Source organism: Elephas maximus, chromosome 3, assembly GCF_024166365.1.
Source record: "Elephas maximus indicus isolate mEleMax1 chromosome 3, mEleMax1 primary haplotype, whole genome shotgun sequence".
Taxonomy (NCBI): domain Eukaryota; kingdom Metazoa; phylum Chordata; class Mammalia; order Proboscidea; family Elephantidae; genus Elephas; species Elephas maximus.
Genome location: NC_064821.1, coordinates 81,957,133 through 81,980,438, shown reverse-complemented (window position 1 = coordinate 81,980,438; position 23,306 = coordinate 81,957,133). Strand labels below are relative to the sequence as shown.

The window sequence follows — 23,306 nt, the reverse complement described above, 5'->3', positions numbered from 1 at the left end:
ATTCTGAGGCAGCATCAGCAAGAACTGGTGACGCTCTGGAGTGGAACAGGAGACGTACTAAAGAGGACTCTGTGGGTGAAGCAGGGAGAAGTGTTGGCAACACTCAGCACTAGGGTCATTTCTTCATACACTAGCACCCAGTTCCTCTAGGGTAACAAAAATACATCTAGGTAACAAATGACACATACATTTTCTCAAATTAAAGACAAAGTACTTAAATCTCCATTGGCAATTTTTAATATTTCACTTGTGCAGAACTGAAAGGCACAGTAGGAAGGAAAGGCAGTTGTTATGGCATGAATACACAGATGAAGGATGCTGGATAAGTGAAACCACAGGACGGCTTCTTTTAGCCTGAGGAAAGCAAATAATGCAGTACTAAACTAGGTTTTTAATTTTTATTATATTTCCAATGTAAAGAATGTCAACTCAAATGTCAGCTGAGCAAAAAAACTTTATGGTCAGATACCAAGGGTGCACAGTTGATCCCACTTTGGAATAAATACCCAGAAGGTAAACATTATCAGTGAGTGGGAGCCTAGGCACGAAGTACATTCTCATTCAGGGAGTGGATAGAGATTCGAAGTAGTCAAAACATACACCTTCTACAACTGGGAAAGAAAATCTTTCATGACATTTGTTTTGAAATTAAAAAATAATAATCTACATATCAAGAATTATAATTTTCAAAGTAGAACCAGACCTGATTAAACAGTACTTATGACTTTCTGATAAAAAATATAGAAATAAAAAGCAAAACTCTTCTGCCCTTGAAAGAGATAGAAAACTATATTTTTTCTGTATTATCACAAGAGAATCATCAGTATTTCATCTTTGTTTCTCAAAATGGCTTTTTTTTTTTTCTTTCCACGTTCTGCCATTTTTAAAATAGCAAAACCTGTTCAATATGGCAATTTCTGCTAAGTGGAGGGATGCACAATTTATTAATAAGAGAGTATGAGAAAAAGCTGAATGTTCTAAAAAATACTTGTTTACCTAATAGGACCATACCCATCAGGTGGAACGACAGAGGTTTTCTTAAACAATAACAACAACAGAAAGAAACAATGATTTAAAACATTCTATACATAATTTCTAACTTCAAAGCACTGTTAGAAACTCTTGATTGATCGGCAGCAAGAGAGGGAACAGAGAAATTTGGTAAAACAGTATAACCCATATGCCTAACAAGTTTCATTTAAATGACATCAACACTTACCAACTATTACCTTTCTTCCTTATTTAAAACACTGATTCACCAGGTTAATCATTAACAGTACGAAAGTAAAATAAATTTCAACTTCGGTCTGAGCACAAAGATCCGGACCATGTTTTGCCTCAGAAAGGACTCAGCGTGGTGTTCTCTCTTCTAAACATGCCCCCGAACACCTTAGATGCAGATTCCATACACGTGTGCAAATAAACAAGTTCTGTATTCTCTCAAATAAATAACAAGTTGGTGGTGAATCAGATTTCAAAGATAAAAGAAAATGATACTTTTAAAAACATTAAGCCTCAAAATTTCATCCAGTGTTTTAAGAAATGAATTATTAAAATCATTTTTGAAATGAAATATGAAATGCATTTAAATCCGGGCTTTTCTGTACTTAATAATTTTTCTTAAAAAAACAAAAAGTTTAAAAACATCAAGAGCTGGAAGATGCCGCCAGAACAGAAACAATCAGCAACGTCTTCAGTGGCAGCCCCCGGACATGTCAGTCTTGTTTTGTATTTTTCAGAGCTTGAAGTCTCTCTAGTAGTGGAGGATGTGAATAATGCCACATTGAAAACAACCAGTCAGAAACAGGGAATCCCAAGTTATCTCTGTTTAGTTTGATTAAAGCAGAATATAAGTCTTTAGCCTTCCCAAGTTTCTTGGCAAATGCATCAGCTTGAAACTCAAATCTGCGGCTTAAGACCGTGAGGCAAAAAGAAAGAACCTGGAAAAGTAAACGAAAGGGTTTTAACCACTGCCCACCTCTTTGTTGTCACTGATCTCATGAGCTGAGCGTACAGAGGAAATTAAGCTCAGGATAAGAGAGTGAACAAGCCAAAAGAAAGACCACTGACACTTGGGGAACTTAGGGCTTATGAGGGAATATTATAAATTGAGCCTTTTTTTTTTTTCTCCCAAAGAGACCGGAAACATATCCAAATGAATGTTAACCTTATAAAAAATACCAATTTCTGAGAATCTGCCAAGTCACAGGGACTTAGTCCTATTTTATAAGATGAGGCAAGTGAAGCTCAGAGAGGTTAGATAACTTGCTTGAGGTCACACAGCTGGCAGGTGGTACAGCTGAGAGTCTCTGAGATTTCAGGCCCATGCACACCACCTTAGTGGTAAGTTGTGATAATTTTTATTCAGACCCTATTTTTTCTTTTTTAAAAATACTATTGATCACTTATCTACCTTTAAAGGATAGTGACAGTCTTCACTGAGAATATTAAAAATATATGCCATAGCCTCTAACAACAATTTCAAAGTAGAATTTTCCAAAGTATTTTAAGCCATGCCAGCATCACTACCATAAGCGTACAGTCCCCAGTGTAACCACTCCGAAGGGAACACATTTCATTTGGAAATATAAATTGTGAGGGAAAAACAATTACTTTGCATACTAACTTTTTTTTTATACTAATGTACTGAAGGTTAAATGTCAATCTGTTTCTTATCTTAAAATACTTTAGCATAAAAAACCAATAAACCTTTCATTTGCACTTCTTACTGCCACTAGCAAATAGAGTTTCAAAATGAAGTCTGGGAGTCCCTGCTACCTTCTCAGATACGTTCAAAGCTAATAACTGAATTCTGGCTGCAATTTCTTTTTCAAATCTTGAATATATTTTTGGGGATAGAAACGTTAACTGGTTCCATGGATTTTTAGCTGTCCTGAGCAATCTACCAAATCAGTCTCTCTCTCTCTTCCTATCTTTAACTCCTGATTTTGTGTCCCAGGCAAACCATTCTTTGAATCTCACTGTTAACACATAAGTAAAGATATATACAGATATTCATCTATTAATCTGCACCGATTTGCTCTGCTGTAGGTTTCCAAACCCTTCCTAACAGGGCAATTTTCCTATTTTCCCCAGGAAAATGTCTCTTTCCCATCATGACATCTTTGGCTGTGGCATTAAACCTAAAGATTTTCTGCTTAAATATCTAGTCTTTTTGAGACCTCTCTCCCGGGCTATCTGGTTTTTATAACAGTTGCTATTATCTCTACAGATTAATCGCATTCGAAATTACCTTAACACCTCAATTATTTAGACATTTTTTTGAAGTGAACTCGACCACTGAATACACAGAACAAACAAAACAAAAAACCCTCTGCACAGTCAAATTAGATGCCACAAAGGATTCTCACTAACGCTGCCCATGCCCTTACAAATAAAAGGACCTTCTACCCAATCAGAATCTTGTAGCTCTTTCTTAGTGGCTGTCTCATTTCCCAGTCCACGGCAGACTACAGAAGAAAGGGGTAATGACTGTAACAGGAAGTCACAGTAATAGTAACAAGGATTATCAGCCTGACAGTGAGGACAGAGACATTAAAAAAAAAAAAAAAAGCATAATAGCTTTAAAGTCTGGGGTTATTAGTATATACAGCTCAGTATGCTCAGGACATTGCTGAACTGTGGTAGGAGACAGTGACAATAGGTGTTCTGTGTCCTGTTTAATGCAGGAACAAATTGTAAGGCATTTTATAAATATTCTCAATAAAAGTTAAAATTAAATTAAAAATTTCAGAATTTAAAAATAATTCTCAGTTCTCTGGAAAATTTTAGTTTACATAAACAATGCTATACAAATATGACCTCTACCTCTCCATGTTTCTTTCCTAGTGCCCACTTCCTCCCCCCGCCCCTTTTTTTTTAAAGGAGAAATGGGATTCATTTAGCTCATCTTAAAACCTTAACTCCACAACTGTCCCAAGAAAGAATTCTCCTAAATGGAGATACCTTAAGATCCTTGTAATTTATGTCTCAGCTCAATTTGGAAGCCTTACCAAGTATCATGAAATGGTGCCACTGCCAGATTTAACATACAGTCGCACGAGCCCATGCTTTATCACATGTATAATCCCCCTAATGAGCTATCACAGAGTAGTGAGTCTTCAACTTCACTAACGTAAAATGCCCAATTCTGATTCAGTGGGTCTGGGGTGGGATCCTAAGGCTATTTTGAGGACAGAATCTGAGGAACTCTGTCTCCCTTATCTAGCCACACATATACACCATTATTATCTGCTTTGTCATCTCACACACACAAGATCTACCTGTTATGGATTATGTAGCCCAGAAACATACATTCAAGTTGTAAGCCCCCATCTGTGAATGTGACCTTATTTGAAAATAGAGTCTTTGCAGAAGCAATGAATTAAATTAACATGAGGTCACACTGGAACAGGGTGGGTCCTAATCCAATGACAGGTTCCCTTATAAGAAGAGAACAGGCGCAGAGACAGACAGGGAAGACAAGCATGTGAGGATGGAGGCAGAGATTGGAGTTTTGCTGCCACAAGCCAAGAACACCTGGGGTTCACAGAAACAGGGAGAGACCAGAAAGGATCTTAGGAGAGAGCACGGCCCTGCTGACACCGAAGCCGGACTTCTAGCCTACAGAACTGTGAGACAGTAAGTTTCTGTTGTTTTAAGCCACACAGCTTGTGTCAGTTTGTTACAGGTGCCCTGGGAAATAACACATCACCCAAGTATTGGTGAATATGGGCCAAGAGGCTAGTGCTACAGTAGTTAAGTTCCATCTACAAAGTCTCTGAGATACGTATGATATCTAGGTTTTCTTCACTAAAGTCTAATGCTCCACTTTTTCTTAACGGTATGTATTTTTTTTATTGGGGTTTGGATTTTCCTGCCACTTTCTCATATTGGCTAGTCCACCAATGGACTAAAAGACTTTGTTTCATCTTTCTGTTGAAACTGCACAGCTTTGTTTGTTTCTTTTTTCCCCACCCCACAGGCTCTAGACTTCAAATAGGCAAGGGCGTACGTGAGACCATTTTGTAGATCACACATTACCTCATTATAAGGCGAAAAAATAAACTGGAAGATGATCAACAGTCCAATCAGAGTGGGCTGGCTCTCATAAAAACCAAACGCGGCAAAAAGCTCCTTACGGCCAATCAATACAGCAAACAAGAAAAAACACAGGAAAGAATTCATCTAGAAAGAAGGGTACAAAATTCCTCAGTTATTACCAAGCTGATTTCACTGTGTGGGAACAGCAGTACAAAAAAAGCAGAACAAGAAATCATGGTGTGATTTTAACCGTGGTTTTACACAGAAAAAGTTACACAGGTAGCTTTATAATTTCACTTTTATTCTAGAAAGGAAAATAAAATTTATATGCATATGCAGTGTCTTTCCACTCAATCTGTAAACCAATAATTTTCGACAGGGACAGGCTTAGGTTGATCCTCTTGTGACTGAGGTAGTCCACAGCAATAGGGCTAGAAGGGCCCTTGTTCACACAAGACCGTAATCTGACACAAGGTCTCCCACGTGGCCTTGCTGTGGAGGCTCCAAAGCAACAGGCTTCCCTCTGAATTCCTTTTAGGGCCACTGAAGCTGTACTGAACAGTTAGGAAGGGCCAAGAAAATAGTAGATCTATATCAATGCATGAGAGAAAAAAAATCAAGTCTGTACCAAAATATGACCCCTTGGAGTAAAGCTGAACAACACAGACCATTCTTCTCCCTTAGCAGATTAGGATTCTGGAGGCCACATATGCCACTAAGGGTGCTGCTCAACATCATTTACCAGGTGACCCAAAGAGTTACCAGCTTATATGGGGCTCAGAGCAGAAGAAGGTTCTCCAGCTGACCCAGGATAAAGTACAAGCAGCTCTGCAGCTCAGCACTTAGAACTCTGTGGATCCAATATGGCAAGCCCCAGTAGAAAACTCACAGTGAAGGCCCCAAGGGTTCTGAAGCAAAGCTGTGTATGTCATTTTCATCAAGCAAGCATCCTCCTTTTGAAAAATAACTTTTGGTTGGCTACTTGAGCCCTAGTGAAGACTGAATTCCTGACCACCATGGTCCTGTGACCTGAGCCGCTCTCCTGAATTGAATGCTATGCTGATCAACCTAGCTAGGAAACTGGGATGTTGAGAAGCACTCTGTCATCATCAGGTGTAAGTGGTGTATACAGGACTGGTAATGAAGCAGGTCACGAAGGGTAAAGTTACATGAGCAGGTGGTTCATACTTCTCGTATTACAACTTCTGCTCTCTGTTACAGCTCCATCAATCTATACTCACGGGGAGTTCTCTATAATCATTTAATTGAGGAGGAAAAAATTTGAACCTATTTTACAAATAACTTGATACAATACACTGGTACCAGCTGAAAGTGGACTGCTTTGGCATTATAGTTCCACTCAGGGATGGTCCTGAAAGATAGTGGAGAAGGGCAATACTCTCAGTACAGTGAACGTTAAGTAGCATACCTCATTGTCAACTCTGGAAGGAGAGTGGGCCTGAGCTGAGGCTCTATACTCATTCATTGGCAGCGGGCAAATAATGGTTTGCCTGGATGATCAGGGCTTTGGAACAAACTAGAGGATGGCAGACAAAGAGATCTGAAAAGGAGGTATGCGGAAAGACTTTTCAAAGTTAGCCCAGAGTGTAATAATACTTTGTTCACCAAAAGACCCCATGATGGAGAAGCCTCTCAGTGATCAGGTGGAGAAGGTATCTGTCCTGTGGATGTCAGCCAGCCTCTTTCCTGAGCCACGCCAGCATTTGGTCAAGGAATTCATGAACAAAGTGGGCAAGGTGACAGGGATGGAGTGAATGTATAGTTAACAACATAGCCCTCTCTCCACTGGCTCCTGCCAAGTGCCCAATCTGTCAGAAGAGGCAATCAACCCCAGCCTTGATAAGGTACCATACCTTAGGGGTACCTTGTGCTAGACCGAGTTCACTGGAACACTTCGTTCATGGAAGGGACAGTGATTTTCCTTATTAATCTGAATACTTACTTTGAATTAGAATTTGGACTTATGTAATGTCTTATTCACTACCATGTATCCATACAGCACAGCTTTAAGCCAAGGAACTCATTTTTACTTTGGAAGATGTAAGGCAACAGGAAAGTGACCAGAGAGGTTCACAAGTCTTCCCATGTGGTCCATCACCCAGAATCATCTTGTCTTTTAGAAAGGTGCAAAGACCCACTTAAGACTCAGTTAGGGCCACACAGGCTCAGCACTGGCCAACAACCCATAGTGCTCCTTCACCACAGCCTGCAACCTGCAGTTACTTTGTTGGCTTAGAAATAGCAACACCCAACGGAAGCATGACTTAGTAATTGTTATTTTCTACACTTTTGAAGTTTTTTCAGTGGACATATAACTACTTTTAAATGAAAAATAAATAAAAAGTTTTTTAAAAAGCATGCTAATGTCCAATTAGGCTCTTTTTTATTTCAGAAATCCTGTATCTGAGTGACTCTGAAGGTGATGACGTTGTTAGTAACAGTAACGTTACTATAAGCTCTTTACATATATTAACTCATTTAATCCTTACAAAGACCTCTGAGGTTTTATCATCAATGAGGGAATGAAGGCAGAGAGAAGTGAAGGAGCTTGCCCAAGGTTGCACCGGTAGTAACAGGGGAGCCAAGGTGTGAAGCCTGTCAGCCTGGCCCTGGAGTCATCTCTACCTCTCTATTATATTACTTCTCATGCCCATCATATCTCTAATTTGACTACCATGCCATAAAAAGAATTTTACCCCAAACTTACCTGGCTAATAATGATATTTTTGACTGTGTGTCCCAACTTCCAGTGCCCCAGTTCATGACCTAGTACAGCAAGTACCTCCTCATTTTTACATCCTTGTTTCTTACTCTGAATCAGAGAACAAATTGAAAATAAATTAACAATAACCTTCGAAAACTTTATATCTTTTTGCATCAACGAGTCTCAACCCACCTGGATCAAAGAAGAATGAAGAACACCAAGGTCTCAAGGTAATTATGAGCCCAAGGGACAGAAAGGGCCACATGAACTAGAGACTATGTCATCTCAAGACCAGAAGAACTAGATGGTATCTGGCCACAACCGATGACTGCTCTGACAGGGAACACAACAGAGAATCCCTGAGGGAGCAGGAGAACAGTGGGATGCAGACCCCAAATTCTCATAAAAAGACCAGACTTTTTTTTTTTTTAATGGTCTGAGACTAGAAGGACCCCAATAGTCATGGTCCCCAAACCTTCTGCTGGCCCAGGACAGGAACTATTCCCGAAGCCAACTCGTCAGACATGGATTGGACTGGACAATGGGCTGGAGAGAGATGCTGATGAGGAGTGAGCTACTTGCGTCAGGTGGACACTTGAGGCTATGTTGGCATCTCCTGTCTGGAGGGTAGATGGGAGGGTAGAGGGGGTTAGAAACTGGCAAAATGGTCATGAAAGGAGAGACTGGAAGGAGGGAGCGGGCTGACTCATTAGGGGGAGAGTAAATGAGAGTATGTAGTAAGGTGTATATAAGTTTATATGTGAGAGACTGACTTGATTTGTAAACTTTCACTTAAAGCACAATAAAAACTTTATATCTTTTAACGCAGTAATATCCCCTCTTAGAGACTACATAAGGGAACAATCAGATTTTAGTGAAAAACGGTTCACGTACTTAACAAAACATTCTCTGAATCAGTACTGCCTGCCAGACATTGTGTTAAGCATTACAAATATAATCAAGACCAAGACAAACGGTCTCTGACTTCATGAAGCTTAGAGTCTAGATTAATCGTTTTAAAAAAAAAAAACCCTAGAAAAAATATAAACCTTTATCAATAGGACAATAATTACTTAAATCATGATAAAGTCATGATGGCCATATTATAAGCCCATTAGAAATTATATTTTCAAAGATTAAATAGTCTTCGATGGTTATGAGAGTGGGAAGGGAGGGAGAGGGATATTCACTAACTAGATAAAAAAAAAAACTAGATAGCAGACAAAAATTTTTTTAGGTGAAGGGAAGGGCAACATATAACACAGGGATAGTCCATATAACTGGACTAAACCAAAAGCAAAGCAATTTCCTCAATATAACCAAAAGCTTCAAAGGCCAGAGTAGCAGGGACGAGGGTCTGGGGGCCATGGTTTCAGGGGATATCTAGGTCAATTGGCATAAAAAAATGTATTAATGGTCTGCATTCCACTTTGGTGAGAGGCATCTGGGGTCTTCAATGCTAGCAAGCGACCATCTAAGATGCATAAATTGGACTCAACCCACCTGGAGCAAAGAAGAATGAAGAACACCAAAGACACAAGGTAAATATGAGCCCAAGAGACAGAAAGGGCCACATAAACCAGAAACTCCATCAGCCTGAGGCCCGAAGAACTAGATAGTCCCCAGCTACCACCAATCACTGCCCTGACAGGGAACACAACAGAGAATCCCTGATGGAGCAGGAGAATAGTGGGATGCAAATCTTAAATTCTCATAAAAAGACCAGGCTGAGGGACCCTGGCAGTCATGGTCCCCAGACCCTTTGATAGTCCAAGACTGGAGCCATGCCTAAAACCAACTCTACAGACAGGGATTGGCCTGGACTGTAAGATAGACGATGATGCTGGTGAGGAGTGAACTTAGTGGCTCAAGTAGACACATGAGACTACGTGGGTGACTCCTGTCTGGTGGCAAGATGAGAAGGAAGAGGGGAACAGGAGCTGGCTGAATGGACATCGGGAATACAGGGTGGAGAGGAGGAATGTGCTGTCTCATTACGGGAGAGCAGCTGGGAGTGCACAGTGGGGTATGTATGACTTTTTATATGAGAGATTGACTTGATTTGTAAACTTTCACCTAAAGCACAATAAATTAAAAAAAAAATTATATTTCCAAAGATTATGTTCTGATATGAGAAACTGCTTGTATAGATACAAATAACAGTTATGTTATAATCCATTAAAAATGTTTTCAAAGATCATGTTCTGACATGGGAAAATGGCATATTGGGTGAAGAAAGCAGGAAACAAAACTAAGTATATGATTCCAATTATTTAAAGTATAAATGTATACATAAAAATATAGAAAGCAGACTGGAAGTATATCAAAATGTTAATAATGGTTATCTCTATAGTAATGTTTAACTATTTTATATCTTTTCTATTTTCTAAATTATCTATAAATGAGCACATACCACTTATAATGCAAAAACATACACCATGAAGTACCGTTTTAAAAATTGAGACTTCCAAGTTAGATGGCAGAAGGAACACTCTCTTACCAAAGAGGAGATAACCAAGGATTACTAGCTATATGAGGTAAACTACTGAGATGGAAGATCAGACCCAGAAAAAAAGCAACTTGGAAGAAACAAACTATGTAAGTAGAAAATTTAGAAAAAAAAATCATTATCTTCAGAGTGATAAGATACTGCATCCATAGAAAAACAAGAGGATGCTGTGAAGAAAGAAAACTCAGAGAAAGAAAAAAGTGCTTCAAAATTAAAACTCAGCAGAAGAATTAGCAGATGATGAGGAAATCTCCCAGAAAGTAGAACAAAAAGACAGGAGAGAAAAGATAAGAAAGTTAGAGGGCCTGTATAAGAAATCCAACATTCAAATAATAGGAGTTCTGAAAAGAGAACAGAAAAAATGGAGACGGGGAAATCATTAACAAAATAATTCTAGAAAGTTTCCTAGAACCAAAGAACCTCAGCTTCCAGATTAAAAGGACTCAATGCATACCTAGCACGATGGATGAAAACAGATCTATATTAAGGCAGGTGAAATTTCAGAACACTGAGCCAGAGACAGAATTCAACAAGTTTCTAGAAGAACAAAGTATAGGTAACATACTAAGGATCAATAATCTGAATAGCTTCAGATATTCATCAGCAAAGTTGAAAGCAAGCAGACAAGAGAACAACTTCTTCACAATCCTAAAGACAAAGTACACTTCAGCCAAAGTAGCAAGCCAGTGTGACAGAAGAATGAGCAGATTTTCAGATGTGAAGATATTTTCAGAATTCAAATTTATCAACTATGCAATGCTTCTCAGGAAGATACTGGAGGACATCCCCTACCAAAATGAAGGGATAAATCAAGAAACAGGGAGATATGGAACACAGAACACAGGAGATTCAATACAGGAAAGAAATGAAGGGAGTCTCTAGGATAACGGTAAAGGGTAACCCTAGAATGACAACTGTATACCAGATACAGAGAGTAACCCATCCAGATTTAAACAGTGAGCCTTAAAAGACAGCCTGTTGAAGGCTGCCATCATCATGCTCCTTCTGTCACTGTACCATCTTTTTAACCTGATGAAACTACTGGAAGGTGTACATCACCTAGAGAAGAGAATAAATCAACAAAAAGGAAAACATGGAACTAGAAGAAAAGCAAAAGGAATATCAAGGATGATCACACAGGGAAGTCTCAGGTGAGAGCTGTATAATGGAACTACAGAGAAACTGTCCCAAAGAAAAAAAGAATACAGATCTTTCCCAGAGGTGGGAGGGCTAAGGCAGGGGACTGAAATTGATAAGGCTGATGGCGCAATTAACCTTACAGAAAATTACTTTGAGAGTTACTGGAAGCTGTAGGGAGAATTAGCAAAAAGGTACAAAGAAAACTAAGAATAAAAAATAAATCCAAAGTAATTATTAAATAGGAGGGAGGACACTTAAGCTTGCTCAGCAGTGAATAATAATTACATAGGTACAAGAATGTAAACACAGAACACTGATTAAGCAAAAAATTGTAACAAGACTATGTTGGGAGAATTTGGGGGAAGGGTAAGCAGAGGAGATGGTAGGAGAGGAGAGTTAAATTCTCATCTACCATAACTGAAGGTTGGTAGGTAATGCCAATAGAAAGTAGTATACATATATTATTTAGAAATATAGACATGTGTAAATGTCAGAAGAAGGAGCTGAAAGTTGAAATCTGGGGAGAGAAGACTGGCAGGGGATGGGAAGCATGGGAAGTGAAGAACAGAAAGCTGCTATATTTTATTATAAGCTTTTTTGTGCTCTGAAATTTTAAACAATGTGCTTGTATTATTTTAATACATAAAAATCAATGTTAAAATTTATTGGAGCTCTGCTTTCTTAATTTTAGTGTAACTTCTCAAACCAATTCATACAAAAAGAGAAATACATATAATTTTTTTTTTCTTCAATACAAATGAAGACTGGGACAGGAATGATGAAAAAAAAATAACAAAAGTTGCTAACACATTATTAAACATAGGCTCTATGTGCTAAATATCTTATATTTATTATCTCATTTATACATCACAGCCACCCCCAGCTTACAGATGAAACCAAGGCACAGAGAGTTTAACTAATTTGCCTATTGCCACACAGATAATAAGTGGAGAAGCTGGGATTTGAAGCCACGTAGCCTGTTGCCAGAGACCTGTGCTTTCAACTTTTACACAAACTATGAAGGCTAAAAGTAAATTATTCAATAATTATAAATCAACTAAACACTTTTAGTTCACACATATACAATTAGTAATATATTATTAAATTATAATTTTTTTATTATAGTACTGCAAAAAAATTAAAACATAAATGGTTGGTGGTCATATAAATGATGAGGTATAATGCTTACAAAGCCAAATAAAATACTTTTTGCTTATAAACTTTCCAGATTCAATGTAGACAGTGCCAAGGCACAATGAACATGTTAATCTTATACACACTCATATCTGCACACACGCATTCATTCACCAACATGCACACACCTCTCAACACCTCTTCTGGCATTATTATCAACTAGTTTGAAAAATCCTCTCATTATAAACACTTAAAAATGCTGAAAAAGTTATAACAAATATCCTTTTACATATCTTTTTTAAATTTTAGAGTTTGGGTCAGAGGATATTTGGTAGAGTGACCAAAGAACCAGGTAACTAACGTAGTTTCTTCAATGGCCAAAACACACACACATACTTACTTGTACCTTCAGGGAACAGCCATTAATGAGTAATGAATTAACATAGCAATTAATAGACATCTATTCTAAGGGGAAAATTAAAAGATGCACCTGAAGGTTCACCTACAAAGATACTCACTGCAGCAAAAAATTGGAAACATTCCACATATCTGCTGAGAGAAGAATGATGACAAATATGGTAGTTTAGAAAGATTAGAAATACATATAGTAAGATGTTTATGGGCAGCTGGATTGCTGATGATTTTTGTTACTGATGTTTTCTAAAATTTCTATTGTGAATATGTATTACTTTAGTAATAAGCAAAAATATAACACATAATTTTGCTTAATAATAGTTCCTACTCATTAATGGCCTATGTACCAGACACTGTTATGTACTAGGTATTTTACATCCAGTTCATTAATCTTCACTACTAGGGGGCAGATATTACATATCATTTTATAAAAATAACACAGCCCTTAGGCGTTATCTGCTTTCTAATCTGTACTATGAATTATTTTTTAAAACATCCAATTCTCTATTAGATAGCTCACATAAACTTCTGTCTCTTGGTTTGACATCTGGGTTTAGGAAGCTATTTGGAGCACACAGGAGTCACATTTGAAGGTATGTTGATATGGAATGAAAAGAACTTAAAGATCTTGCTTAATTGTGAAAGATTGTTACATAGACCTAGATTTTCTTTTCGTCCCATACCTAATTTCACATAAAAGAACAGAAATACCACCCAGCTTCTACTTTTCTGAAGCACTTTTGCATTTATAAAATCCATACACTGCTTCATTTGATCCTCAAAACACCAAGCTGGACAGGAGGAGAAGTACCATCTTTATTCTGCAGACACACAAACACACACACAAAAAAAATCTGAGAAATTTAAATGTCTTGCTTAAGGTAGTTATTAGCATGTGATAATAGTGGTAATCGCATCCAAATACCAGAATTATAAAGTTGGCATGGTGTTTTTACTTGATAGTCTCCCTGAATTTGACATCCACTATGTAGAAATTCATGTTATTCTGAGTTGTCGTAGGAACTGTTTATAAAAACCAAGCCAGAGTCTCTTAGGAAAAGAACTCACTTTAACTTTGGCTTTTATTTCTTCACTGTCTCCTTCTCCATCTCTGTGGGGTTCCATGCCAGATTCTTCCTGGATGTCTTTGTTTAATACAGAGTACTCTTCTAGCAGAGTGTCAAACAAAACTATTCGCTTGTTTTTGAAGAAGCCATAAAAATAAGCATTGCTGTGAGAAGAGCGTTTAGATCCTAAGGAAAAGACAATTCAAAGCATGGAGAATAATTAAAAAGTTTGGGGTCCTTTGAAGAGACTCCCAGAAATTAATTTATTGGAAAGGACATTAACATTTTCAAGTTTTTTAATACCTGAATAAAAACCGTTTCAACATAAATTACTATTACCAGTGATGAGCATCTGTTTTCCTGCAGCCTTGCCAGCAAATATTTATGCTCATCACAGCCTTATTTATAGCAATAAGTAAATAAATAAAGCCTAAATATCCAACAGTAGTGGAGTGATTAAATTGTGGTAAAGCTATGAAATGGAATTTTATGCAGCCAGAAAAAAAAACACACTTCAGAAGAATTTTAACAAGATAAGAAAATGCTCACCAATATACTATGAAGGATACAAAACTGTGAGTATAAGATTCCATTACTGTCAAGAAAAAAATGTGTATTTATGCAGAAAAACAAGTCTATTAAGAAATACATAAAAATATTAAAGTGATTATCACTGGGCTCCAGAATTATAGGTTGTTTCCTTCTTTATTCTTTTCTCTCTTTTCCAAGGTTGTTAAAATAAACCTATTTACTCATATAATCAGAAACAAGCTAAAGTTATTAAAAAAAAAAAAAAAAGACAGACTGGAAGAAAACATATCTAAATGTTTAACAGTGGTTAACAGTGGCTAAACTATGGTTGATTTTTATTTTCTACTCTATATTTTCCTTTATTTTCTAAATGTTGTACAATGTACAGTGAGTTGAGTATAGTCATCGAGAGCAGGATTTTGGGTTCAAATCCTGGCTCTGCCATTTGTTAGTTGTATAAAGCTAGGAAACTTTAATTCCTTTAGTTTCCTGTTTATGAAACAAGGCTGTCTACCTCACTTTGATTAATGACTACATGAGCTATTCTAAGTAAGCAATTAGTATACTGCCTGGTCCATGTAAACTATTATTATTATATACTTTTTAAGAAAAGAAATAATAAAATATTTGTTTCTTTTGAGAATTTGAAGTTTCTCACAGAAAATGTGGATTTGGTATTTATTCATATTTCTAAATTAAAGAACTTGGCATTGTATCTAGAATACAGTAAAACCAAACCCAAACCCATTGCCATCGAGTCAATTCCGACTCATAGCGACCCTATAGGACAGAGTAGAACTGCCCTACTGGGTTTCCAAGGAGCAACTGTTGGATTTGAATTGCCAGCCTTTTGGTTAGCAGCCAAGCTCTTAACCACTGCACCACCAGGACTCCAAAATATAATAAGGCCTTGAAAAATAGTAGCTATTATTTATTTGGAAACCCTGGTTGTGTAGTGGTTAAGTGCTACGGCTGCTAACCAAAAGGTCAGCAGTTCAAATCCGCCAGGCGCTCCTTGGAAACTATGGGGCAGTTCTACTCCATCCCATAGGGTCGCTATGAGTCGGAATCGACTCGATGGCAGTGGGGTATTTTTTTTTTTTTTTTGGATTATTTATTTATTATTATTATTATATTTTTTGGTTTGGTTGCCTGGAAGTTAAAGCCAAACATGCAGTCTGATTTTGTCAGTAATATAGGCCCTTAGGGTCTGGAAAGCTGTGTATCATTCTGAGGTCTAGGGTATCTCAAAAGTGTGATCCAAGTAGGCCCACACCAAAATCACCTAGGGCTGTTTGTTGGAAGTTGGTACTGGAAACACCTGGAATGGAGCCCAGGAAGCTGTCTTTTAACAAACTCTCCAGGGAGTCTTACCTTCACTAAAATTTTAGAGTCCCTACGCTAGACTGTAAACTTTTTGGATAAGCTTTTCTGTATGGCACACAGTATATATTGAATAATGCTTGTTTACTAAACGGTAATAATAGCACTTGAGGAATGAAATAATGTATTTGAGAGTTCTGAAAATAAAAATATTCTAGGTGAATACAAGGCATTGCCACCTGTTTTCATCCTTTGTTTGTAATATCTCATCTTAACCTCTCAGCAGCATTGACACAGTTCACTATTTTCTCCTTAAAAACGTGTTCTTCTCCTGGCTTTTCGGACACCACTCTCCTTGTTTTCTTCCAACCTCAGCTGTCCCTCCTCCTCAAGCCTCTAATGCTGGCTTTTCCTCCTCTGCTGACTCTGACCTGGGCCGCCTTCTCTTCTCCAAGTGCTCTCTCATCCATGGCATTAACCACCACCTAACTGCCAAATATTTCCAAATCTTTACCTTTAGCTCTATCTCTCCTTACAATCCAGACTCATGTATCCAACTGCCTATCTGACATTTCTACATGGGTGTCTAGAGTGCATATTTGTTGTCTACACGCTTGTGTATGGTTTCTTTTCCTGCCCAGTATCAGAATCTCCTTTCAGAATTTAGGAAATATGATACCATGTAAGTCTTGTGAGGGACCAGTTCTCATTTGAGAAGCCAAGAAAGCCAGAAATTGCTTCCCCAGCACTGCTGGCAGCTACGACACAGGCTTGTGCCCTGGCTTAGTCAGTCTGATGCACACACAGGACTCTGTAGAGGTGGCTAAATGCATGAAGAAGCAGAGCAGTGAGGAATTAATTCAGGGGTGTTAGCAGCAGGGATGGCAGAACTGCAAACGGCTGAATCACTGTTTTGAGAGGCAGCAACAGTATCCTCACCAGCCTGGTCCTGCAGTATGATTTTGAGTTCCTAGTCTCCCTTTGAAACAGCCCATTTTCTAAGCTTGATGAACTTAACTTTCCTGGCAACTTTGTGAGCTATCAAATATTGTTTCAATAAGCACTTTTTTTCTGCTTAAATCAGCCACAGTTGGTTTCTACAGTTTGGAACTAACTATTGCTTGCAGAATCCTGACTGGCACAATGTCTAATGGGTATCTCAAAATATAAGACATCCAACAAAACTCTAAATTCCCCCACAAACCTGCTCTTCCTCTAGTTTTCCATCTCAGTAAACTACCATTTATCCATCTGCTCAGACCAAAAATTTAGAAGTTACTCTTGATTTCTTTCATTCCCTTGTTCCCTCACATGTAATCTATTAGCAAATCCCACCAGCTTTGCCTCTAAAATATATCCCAAATGCATCCACTTCTCTCCATCCAATTATCATTGTCCCAGTCTAAGCTACCATTATCTCCTACCTGGACTACTGCAAAAGCCTTGCAAGTGTCCTCTCTGCTTCTATTCCTGCCTCTTCCTACAATCTCCATATAGAAGCTCATGATATTTTAAAAACCAAACCAGACCACATTGCTTTCCTGCTTAAAATCTCCAGTGGCTTTTCTCACTGTACTTAAAATCCAAGCTCCTTACCCTGCCTACATGATCTGACTCTTGCTTACATCCCAGGCTTCATCTCACGCCACTCTCCTGCTGTTCCTTGAATATGCTGAGCTCTGGAAGGTGTTTCACCGATCTCAGCATGGATGGCGCCTGCCTTTCATTCAGGTCTCAGCTTAAATGTCATTTGCTCAGAGATCTTCCTTGACAATCCAAAGTATCCACTCAGTCATTCTTCATCACATTATACTAGTTTAATTCTCTGCAAAGCACTTGCAATTTGATTCCTTTTAAAGCAGAAATCTTGGACTTGCACAATATTTCTAGAAATTTACAAGTCTGTAATGTGTGTTGCTATTGTTAGTAACAACACTCATTTATTTAAAATACTTTTGAGAGTTGTTACTATTACTACCTACAATAAAAGCATACATTTCAGATGGCTAAAATGCTGTTTAGCAAAGGTTGCCCAAAGTCACACAGCTAGTTCATAACAGAGCTAGGATTCACACCCAAGCTTATCTGACCCTAAAGCCTGACCTCTGAAATGCTACCCTCCACCTACTCAAACCTTGATTTTCCATAAAGCTCATTTCGTGACCCTCCATAAAGCCTTCTCTATTTCATCCAAAATCAAAATAGTATACATCTCTCTACTGTTATATCATTATCTGTTGTTTCATGCTATCTGAATATATCTTAAGTGATCAGCATCTCAGGCTGCCCCTTCAGTAAAACCCCCTTAGAGATTGTTCTGTTGTATTGATAAGTGTGCTATTAACTTAATATTATCTAAAACAGAGCTGTGATTTCAGAGGCTGAAGAAGTAATCATGAATTAACTTGTTCATCTACCAATTCCTGGTAGAATGTTGAGCTATTTCAGTTGTGCCTTTAGTTGGGCTGTTACACCCCCAGAAGCCAGAAAATGTCTGAGATTTCCATACTCTTCTAAAAAAAAATTTCTAGTTGCTGTTAATTCATTCTTTCCACTTATGACCACCTCTGTTCTCCCCTGATCATGCAATTACCTCTCAGATTTTACTCCTTCATCAAATATGCTGCTTCACACTGGTAGATTTTTTAGATTAAAGGCAGGGGTTGGCAAACTACAACCTGCAGGCCAAATCCAGCCTGTAGCTTGTTTTTGCAGATCAAGTTTTTCTGGAACACAGCCATTTGTTTATGTATTATCTATGGCTGCTTTTGCACTACAATGGCAGAGTAGAATAGTTGCAAAAGGCTCTGTATAGCCCACAAAGCCTAAAATATTTACTATCTGGCCCTTTAAAGAAAAAAAAAATCTGCCCATCTGTGATGTAGAGGAAGCAAAACTGAAACCCAGAGGAGTGAATGGATCTATTTGTCTAAGATCCCACAGCTAGGCAGTGGCAAAGGCAGAACCATCATTTATACAAATTTTATTAATTAGAATTCATGGTACCTTACCACAATTTTCTACATCATTGAAGCTTTCCTTGAAACTTTAGTAGTCTTATGCAAGTTAAGAGACAGCTTAGCTCTCAAAAGCGATCATCAAAAAAGCAGAGTATAACTCTTCTACAGCTGAAATCTGAGTCCCCCAGAACCCTGGGTATTTTGTTGGAGGAGACAAAGCCAAACCAGTCCTAAATGGAACTTAACTATTTAAGAGTCCAACTCTATTACCTAAAGGTGCCAGGCAGGTAATGAAAGTGAATAAATCAGTCTAATGTGCAACAAAATAAAATAGGAAGTGATAAAGGCCTTGGCCAAAAATGAAAAACAATATTATGAAGCCAACCAAATACAGCTGCAGGCAGGCAAGAGCAGGATTTGGCATCAGGCCACCAGTTTCTATCCCTGGACGATGTCATCGATTCCTATAAATCTTTAAAAATCAAAATGTAAAATCCTAATCTTTACATAATAAAAAAAAAAGGTGATCCATCATTTATGCTCTGTTATGGATTGAATTATATCCCCCCAAAATATGTGTTGTAAATCCTAACCTTTTATACCTGTGGTTATAATCCCATCTGGGAATGGGTTGTCTTTGTTATGTTAACGAGGCAGGATTAGTATAGAGTGTATCCTCAATCTTTTTTGAGATATAAAAGAGATTAAACAAGGGAGCAGAGCAGAGATGGGGGAAAAGAGATACCAAGCCACATGAAGATTGTTCAGGAGCAGAAGCTCAGAAGAGACAAAGACCCTCCTCCAGAGCCAACAAAGAGAAAGCCTTCCCCTAGGGCCAGCAACCTGAATTAGGACTTCTAGCCTCCTCAACTGTGAGAAAATAAATTTCTATTGGTTAAAGCCACCCGCTTTGGTATTTCTGTTATAGAGGCAGTAGATAACTAAAACATGTTCTAAGAATAAAGTACGCAAATAAACTACTTAAATAAAACCTTCTTACCCTCAGGTAGCTTACCTTCAACAACATATACCTTAGTCAAAGGAAAGTCAATACTCTTTGCCATTACTTCAATTTCTTGTTTCAGCTTTCCCTCAGGCAGAGGTGTGAATTTGTCAAATAAAGGAGCAATATAATCTGCATAGATTGTGACAAGCACCTGAAAAGTAAATGTGAGAACAATCTATGAATATGTTCTTAAAGAAAAACTACTTATTATTACACAGATTAACTATATGAAAATAACTGTCTACCCCATCCTTAAGAACACAGACCTTATCTTATCTACTCTGGTACTCCCAGCCCCAAATAGTACAGAGCACAGAATTGGGCAGTGTTTCCTTCGGTTTGCACACAGGGTAGCTATTAGTCGGAACTGACTCAACGGCATCTAACAAGTGCTCATTATCTGTCTGATGAATTAAATTGAGTACTTGAGTAACACAGTAAACCTGAATTTTATTTTAGGAGATAATTCTATTAACAGTGATTAAGATCTCTTTGTGGTAATAACTGAAAAGTCAAATGGTCCTTTCAAAACTATAGCTTTTATTTTGGAGATTTCTGACATTTCCTAAGCCCATCCTAACTTGTAATTCTCCCTTTCGGAGAAGTCTTTGCTAAAACAGAACTCCTAGAGCTTGATTGTGTGCTGTCTGTTACATGGCTGGTTTGTCTGCTAAATCAATTACCGGTAGTTCCCAACTGTACACTTTGGTTGAAACAGTGCTTCTTTAACTATTTTTGGAGCACTCCCGCTGCTCTTTTTCCTCTCACTTCAATTTGCCTTACAACAGACACCTGTAAATCTAATTAGCGCTCACTTTCTGATATTGATCCCACCAATGAAAAGTGGAGCAGTGAGAAGCATGGTAGTTAAACCAAACCTCGTCATCAGTGGCACAGACGCAGCTCACCAGCTGACAGATGGTATTTTCTGGGGGCTGTGAACAGACCATTTTGATTGTGTTGTAGTGTTTGTGTAGGGAAGCAGTTTAGAACATGGGAAATAGAAAAGGAAAAGAAGTTGCAAAGGAGAGAAAAAATTGAGAGAGAGAAAAAAAGAGAGGAAGGCCGAAGACGAAGAAGAAAGAGTCGGAAGAGGTGGCAGTGGAAGAGAAAAGGAAGAAAAAAGGAAGGAGGAGGGGAAAAAAGGGATGGGAAACAGAAAAGAAGAGATAACAAAAGGGAAAAAAGAAAGGGGGAGAGGTGGAGAGAGGAGGGCAGAAGAAAACTGGATAAATTTATGCTTTCTTTCTCTTGTCCCTCTTGAATCTATCCTCCTCTTGAAAACATTCATGATTTTTAGGCACTTGAGGTCAGTCAAGAGTCATTAAATTATCAAACTTAGTCATCCATTCTGGTTGCAACTCATAAACGCACAACTTAAAATTGCCTGACCAAAGACAAAATACAACGAACTGCCTGACAACTGGATCTTAAAAGCAACTAACAGCTAGCTTTGAGGCGGCATAAAGAGAAGAAATTCTTTGGTCAGAGTCAACCCTCCTCTTCCTACACCCAAAAGTAGAAACCAAGACAGGCATTTATATAAGCTCCTATTTATATTTCTTAAGAACAGTTAGCATGCTAGTGAAGATTAAATCACAGTTATCTCACCAAGGAACTTTTGTAAAAGAAAATAAGATAAAGATTTCACTCACCAGAGAAACAACTAATGTGAACAGCCAGGCATAAATAAAAAAATAGTCACCCCCAATTTTAATAATGTAAAGTAAAAGCGAAGACACAGGCAATAAAATACACTGAGTCACAATAAATTTCTTGATCGCATCTTTCATGAAGAACCCCAAGGTCTAAAAAAAGAAAACATCATCACAAGAAACCCAGGAACTTGTTTTGTTTTTTAAATAACTAATAATTGCATACAAAGAATACATAATTAAAATAACTTTTAAAATTAACACACAGTGAGCCTTTATTGTATGACACTAGGTAGCTGAAAACAAGCAATTTTCTTGCACTTTACAGTTTAAGATAAACTCACTTAAACGTTATTAGCTGAAAAAATATGAGACATTACTGTTAGAAGAATCTTTACACCAAGAGCGTAAACCATAATCTTTACCATATCTGCAGTTCCCTTTTTCTCAATTAATTTATGCTCTAAAAACAGCAAGTAACATTTAAATTATTACCAGCAGAAGACAAAAGCATAAAAGGTCTTCACATATAAAAAGAGAACATCTGCATTCTCTATTTTACCTGTTGATTGAAACCATGTTTTTCTTCTATCACAAAAGTATTATAAAGACTCCATGGCAAACCAGTCAATGCACTGAAAAGTGTAGCCAACAGCAAAAACACCAAGGACTGGATGATCTAAACACAAGAAGAAAAAAAGGCAGTTTTTATGGTATAATATAATTAATTCCTCAAATGAATTATGAGGAGATAATCTGACGTGTATTAGCTGAGCACCTACTACCTCTCAAGTAATGTGCTTAATTTTATGGGGTAATACAAGGTCTGAAACATCATCTCTGCCCTTGAAAAATGTTTCCTTATGAGAGGAGGAGGCAACACAACAACTCTTCCTTTGTTACACAGGGACGTAAGAGCTCCCAGCTGCTGTGGAGTCAGTTCTGACACAGTGACTATACGACAGGCTAGAACTGCCCAGGGTTGCCAAGGCTATCATCTTCACAGAAGCAGACTCCCACATCTTTTTCCCTTGGAGTGGCTGGTGGGTTCGAACTGCCAACCTTCTGGTTAGCAGCTGAGCTCTTAACCACTGTGCCACAAGGGCTCCTTATATAAAGTTAACCTTAAGCTGTATAGACAAAAACGGTTAAAGCAATTCCGAAGAGAGAGACAGCAACATATGCTGGTGAACTCAAGGAAGGCTTACAAAGCAGGTGAGACCTGGGATACTACTTTGAAGAAAGATGAAATTGGTGGGACAAGATTGAAGTGGAAAGAGGAGGAATTCCCCACAATTTATGAAAGCATGGAGAGAGAAAGAGGACCCTATGAGAGGACTATGACAAGATGACAGGCCCGGTTGGGACCAGGCAAAGCAACTTATAATGGAGCCTCAAAAAAGCTGGGCCAGGGAAGGTGGGGGTATTCTAAAATTTTCACAAAAAGCCAAAATCCAATAGAGAAAATCACCCTCAAGAATTATACTAATTACTTTTAAATGAGCCCTTAGACGATCAAAAGCCAGTAATTGTCTTGTTTCTCTGCAAACTTTTTCCGGGGATAGTGGAGGGTAAGATCTAACTAGTATAAAGAGGTGGGGAAGGGGGAAAGGGCAATGAGGCAAATAGCATCTTTTCTCTCCCCTCGCCCTACCTCTCATCCCTCAGTGTATAACTGAATTCTTTTAAGTTAAATGTAACTGTACCACACACTACCAAAGTATATTTGATTTGGTTGCAAAGATGTAGCCGAGGTAAGTTTCTAAACATACGAGAAAGAAAGGTAGGAAGAGGAAGGA

At 38.1% G+C, this 23,306-nt stretch overlaps 1 protein-coding gene across 3 annotated transcripts in view; it reads right to left on the bottom strand.

Moving 5' to 3' along the window:
• Positions 1-221: 221 nt before the first annotated feature.
• Positions 222-23,306, bottom strand: part of ZMPSTE24 (zinc metallopeptidase STE24) — a 35,647-nt gene continuing 12,562 nt past the window's right edge. For 2 of the 3 annotated variants that reach the window (XM_049878909.1, XM_049878908.1), the window contains 7 exons: positions 22,070-22,186; positions 21,508-21,660; positions 19,862-20,003; positions 14,034-14,218; positions 7,772-7,876; positions 5,044-5,187; positions 222-1,940 (listed from right to left, as the gene is read on the bottom strand). In XM_049878909.1, the coding sequence (XP_049734866.1) occupies positions 1,716-1,940; positions 5,044-5,187; positions 7,772-7,876; positions 14,034-14,218; positions 19,862-20,003; positions 21,508-21,660; positions 22,070-22,186 (1,071 nt within the window). In that variant the 3' untranslated portion in view covers positions 222-1,715. Of the gene's footprint in view, positions 1,941-5,043; positions 5,188-5,208; positions 5,598-7,771; positions 7,877-14,033; positions 14,219-19,861; positions 20,004-21,507; positions 21,661-22,069; positions 22,187-23,306 lie in introns of those variants that run through there. The other variant, XM_049878910.1, reaches the window with a different exon arrangement.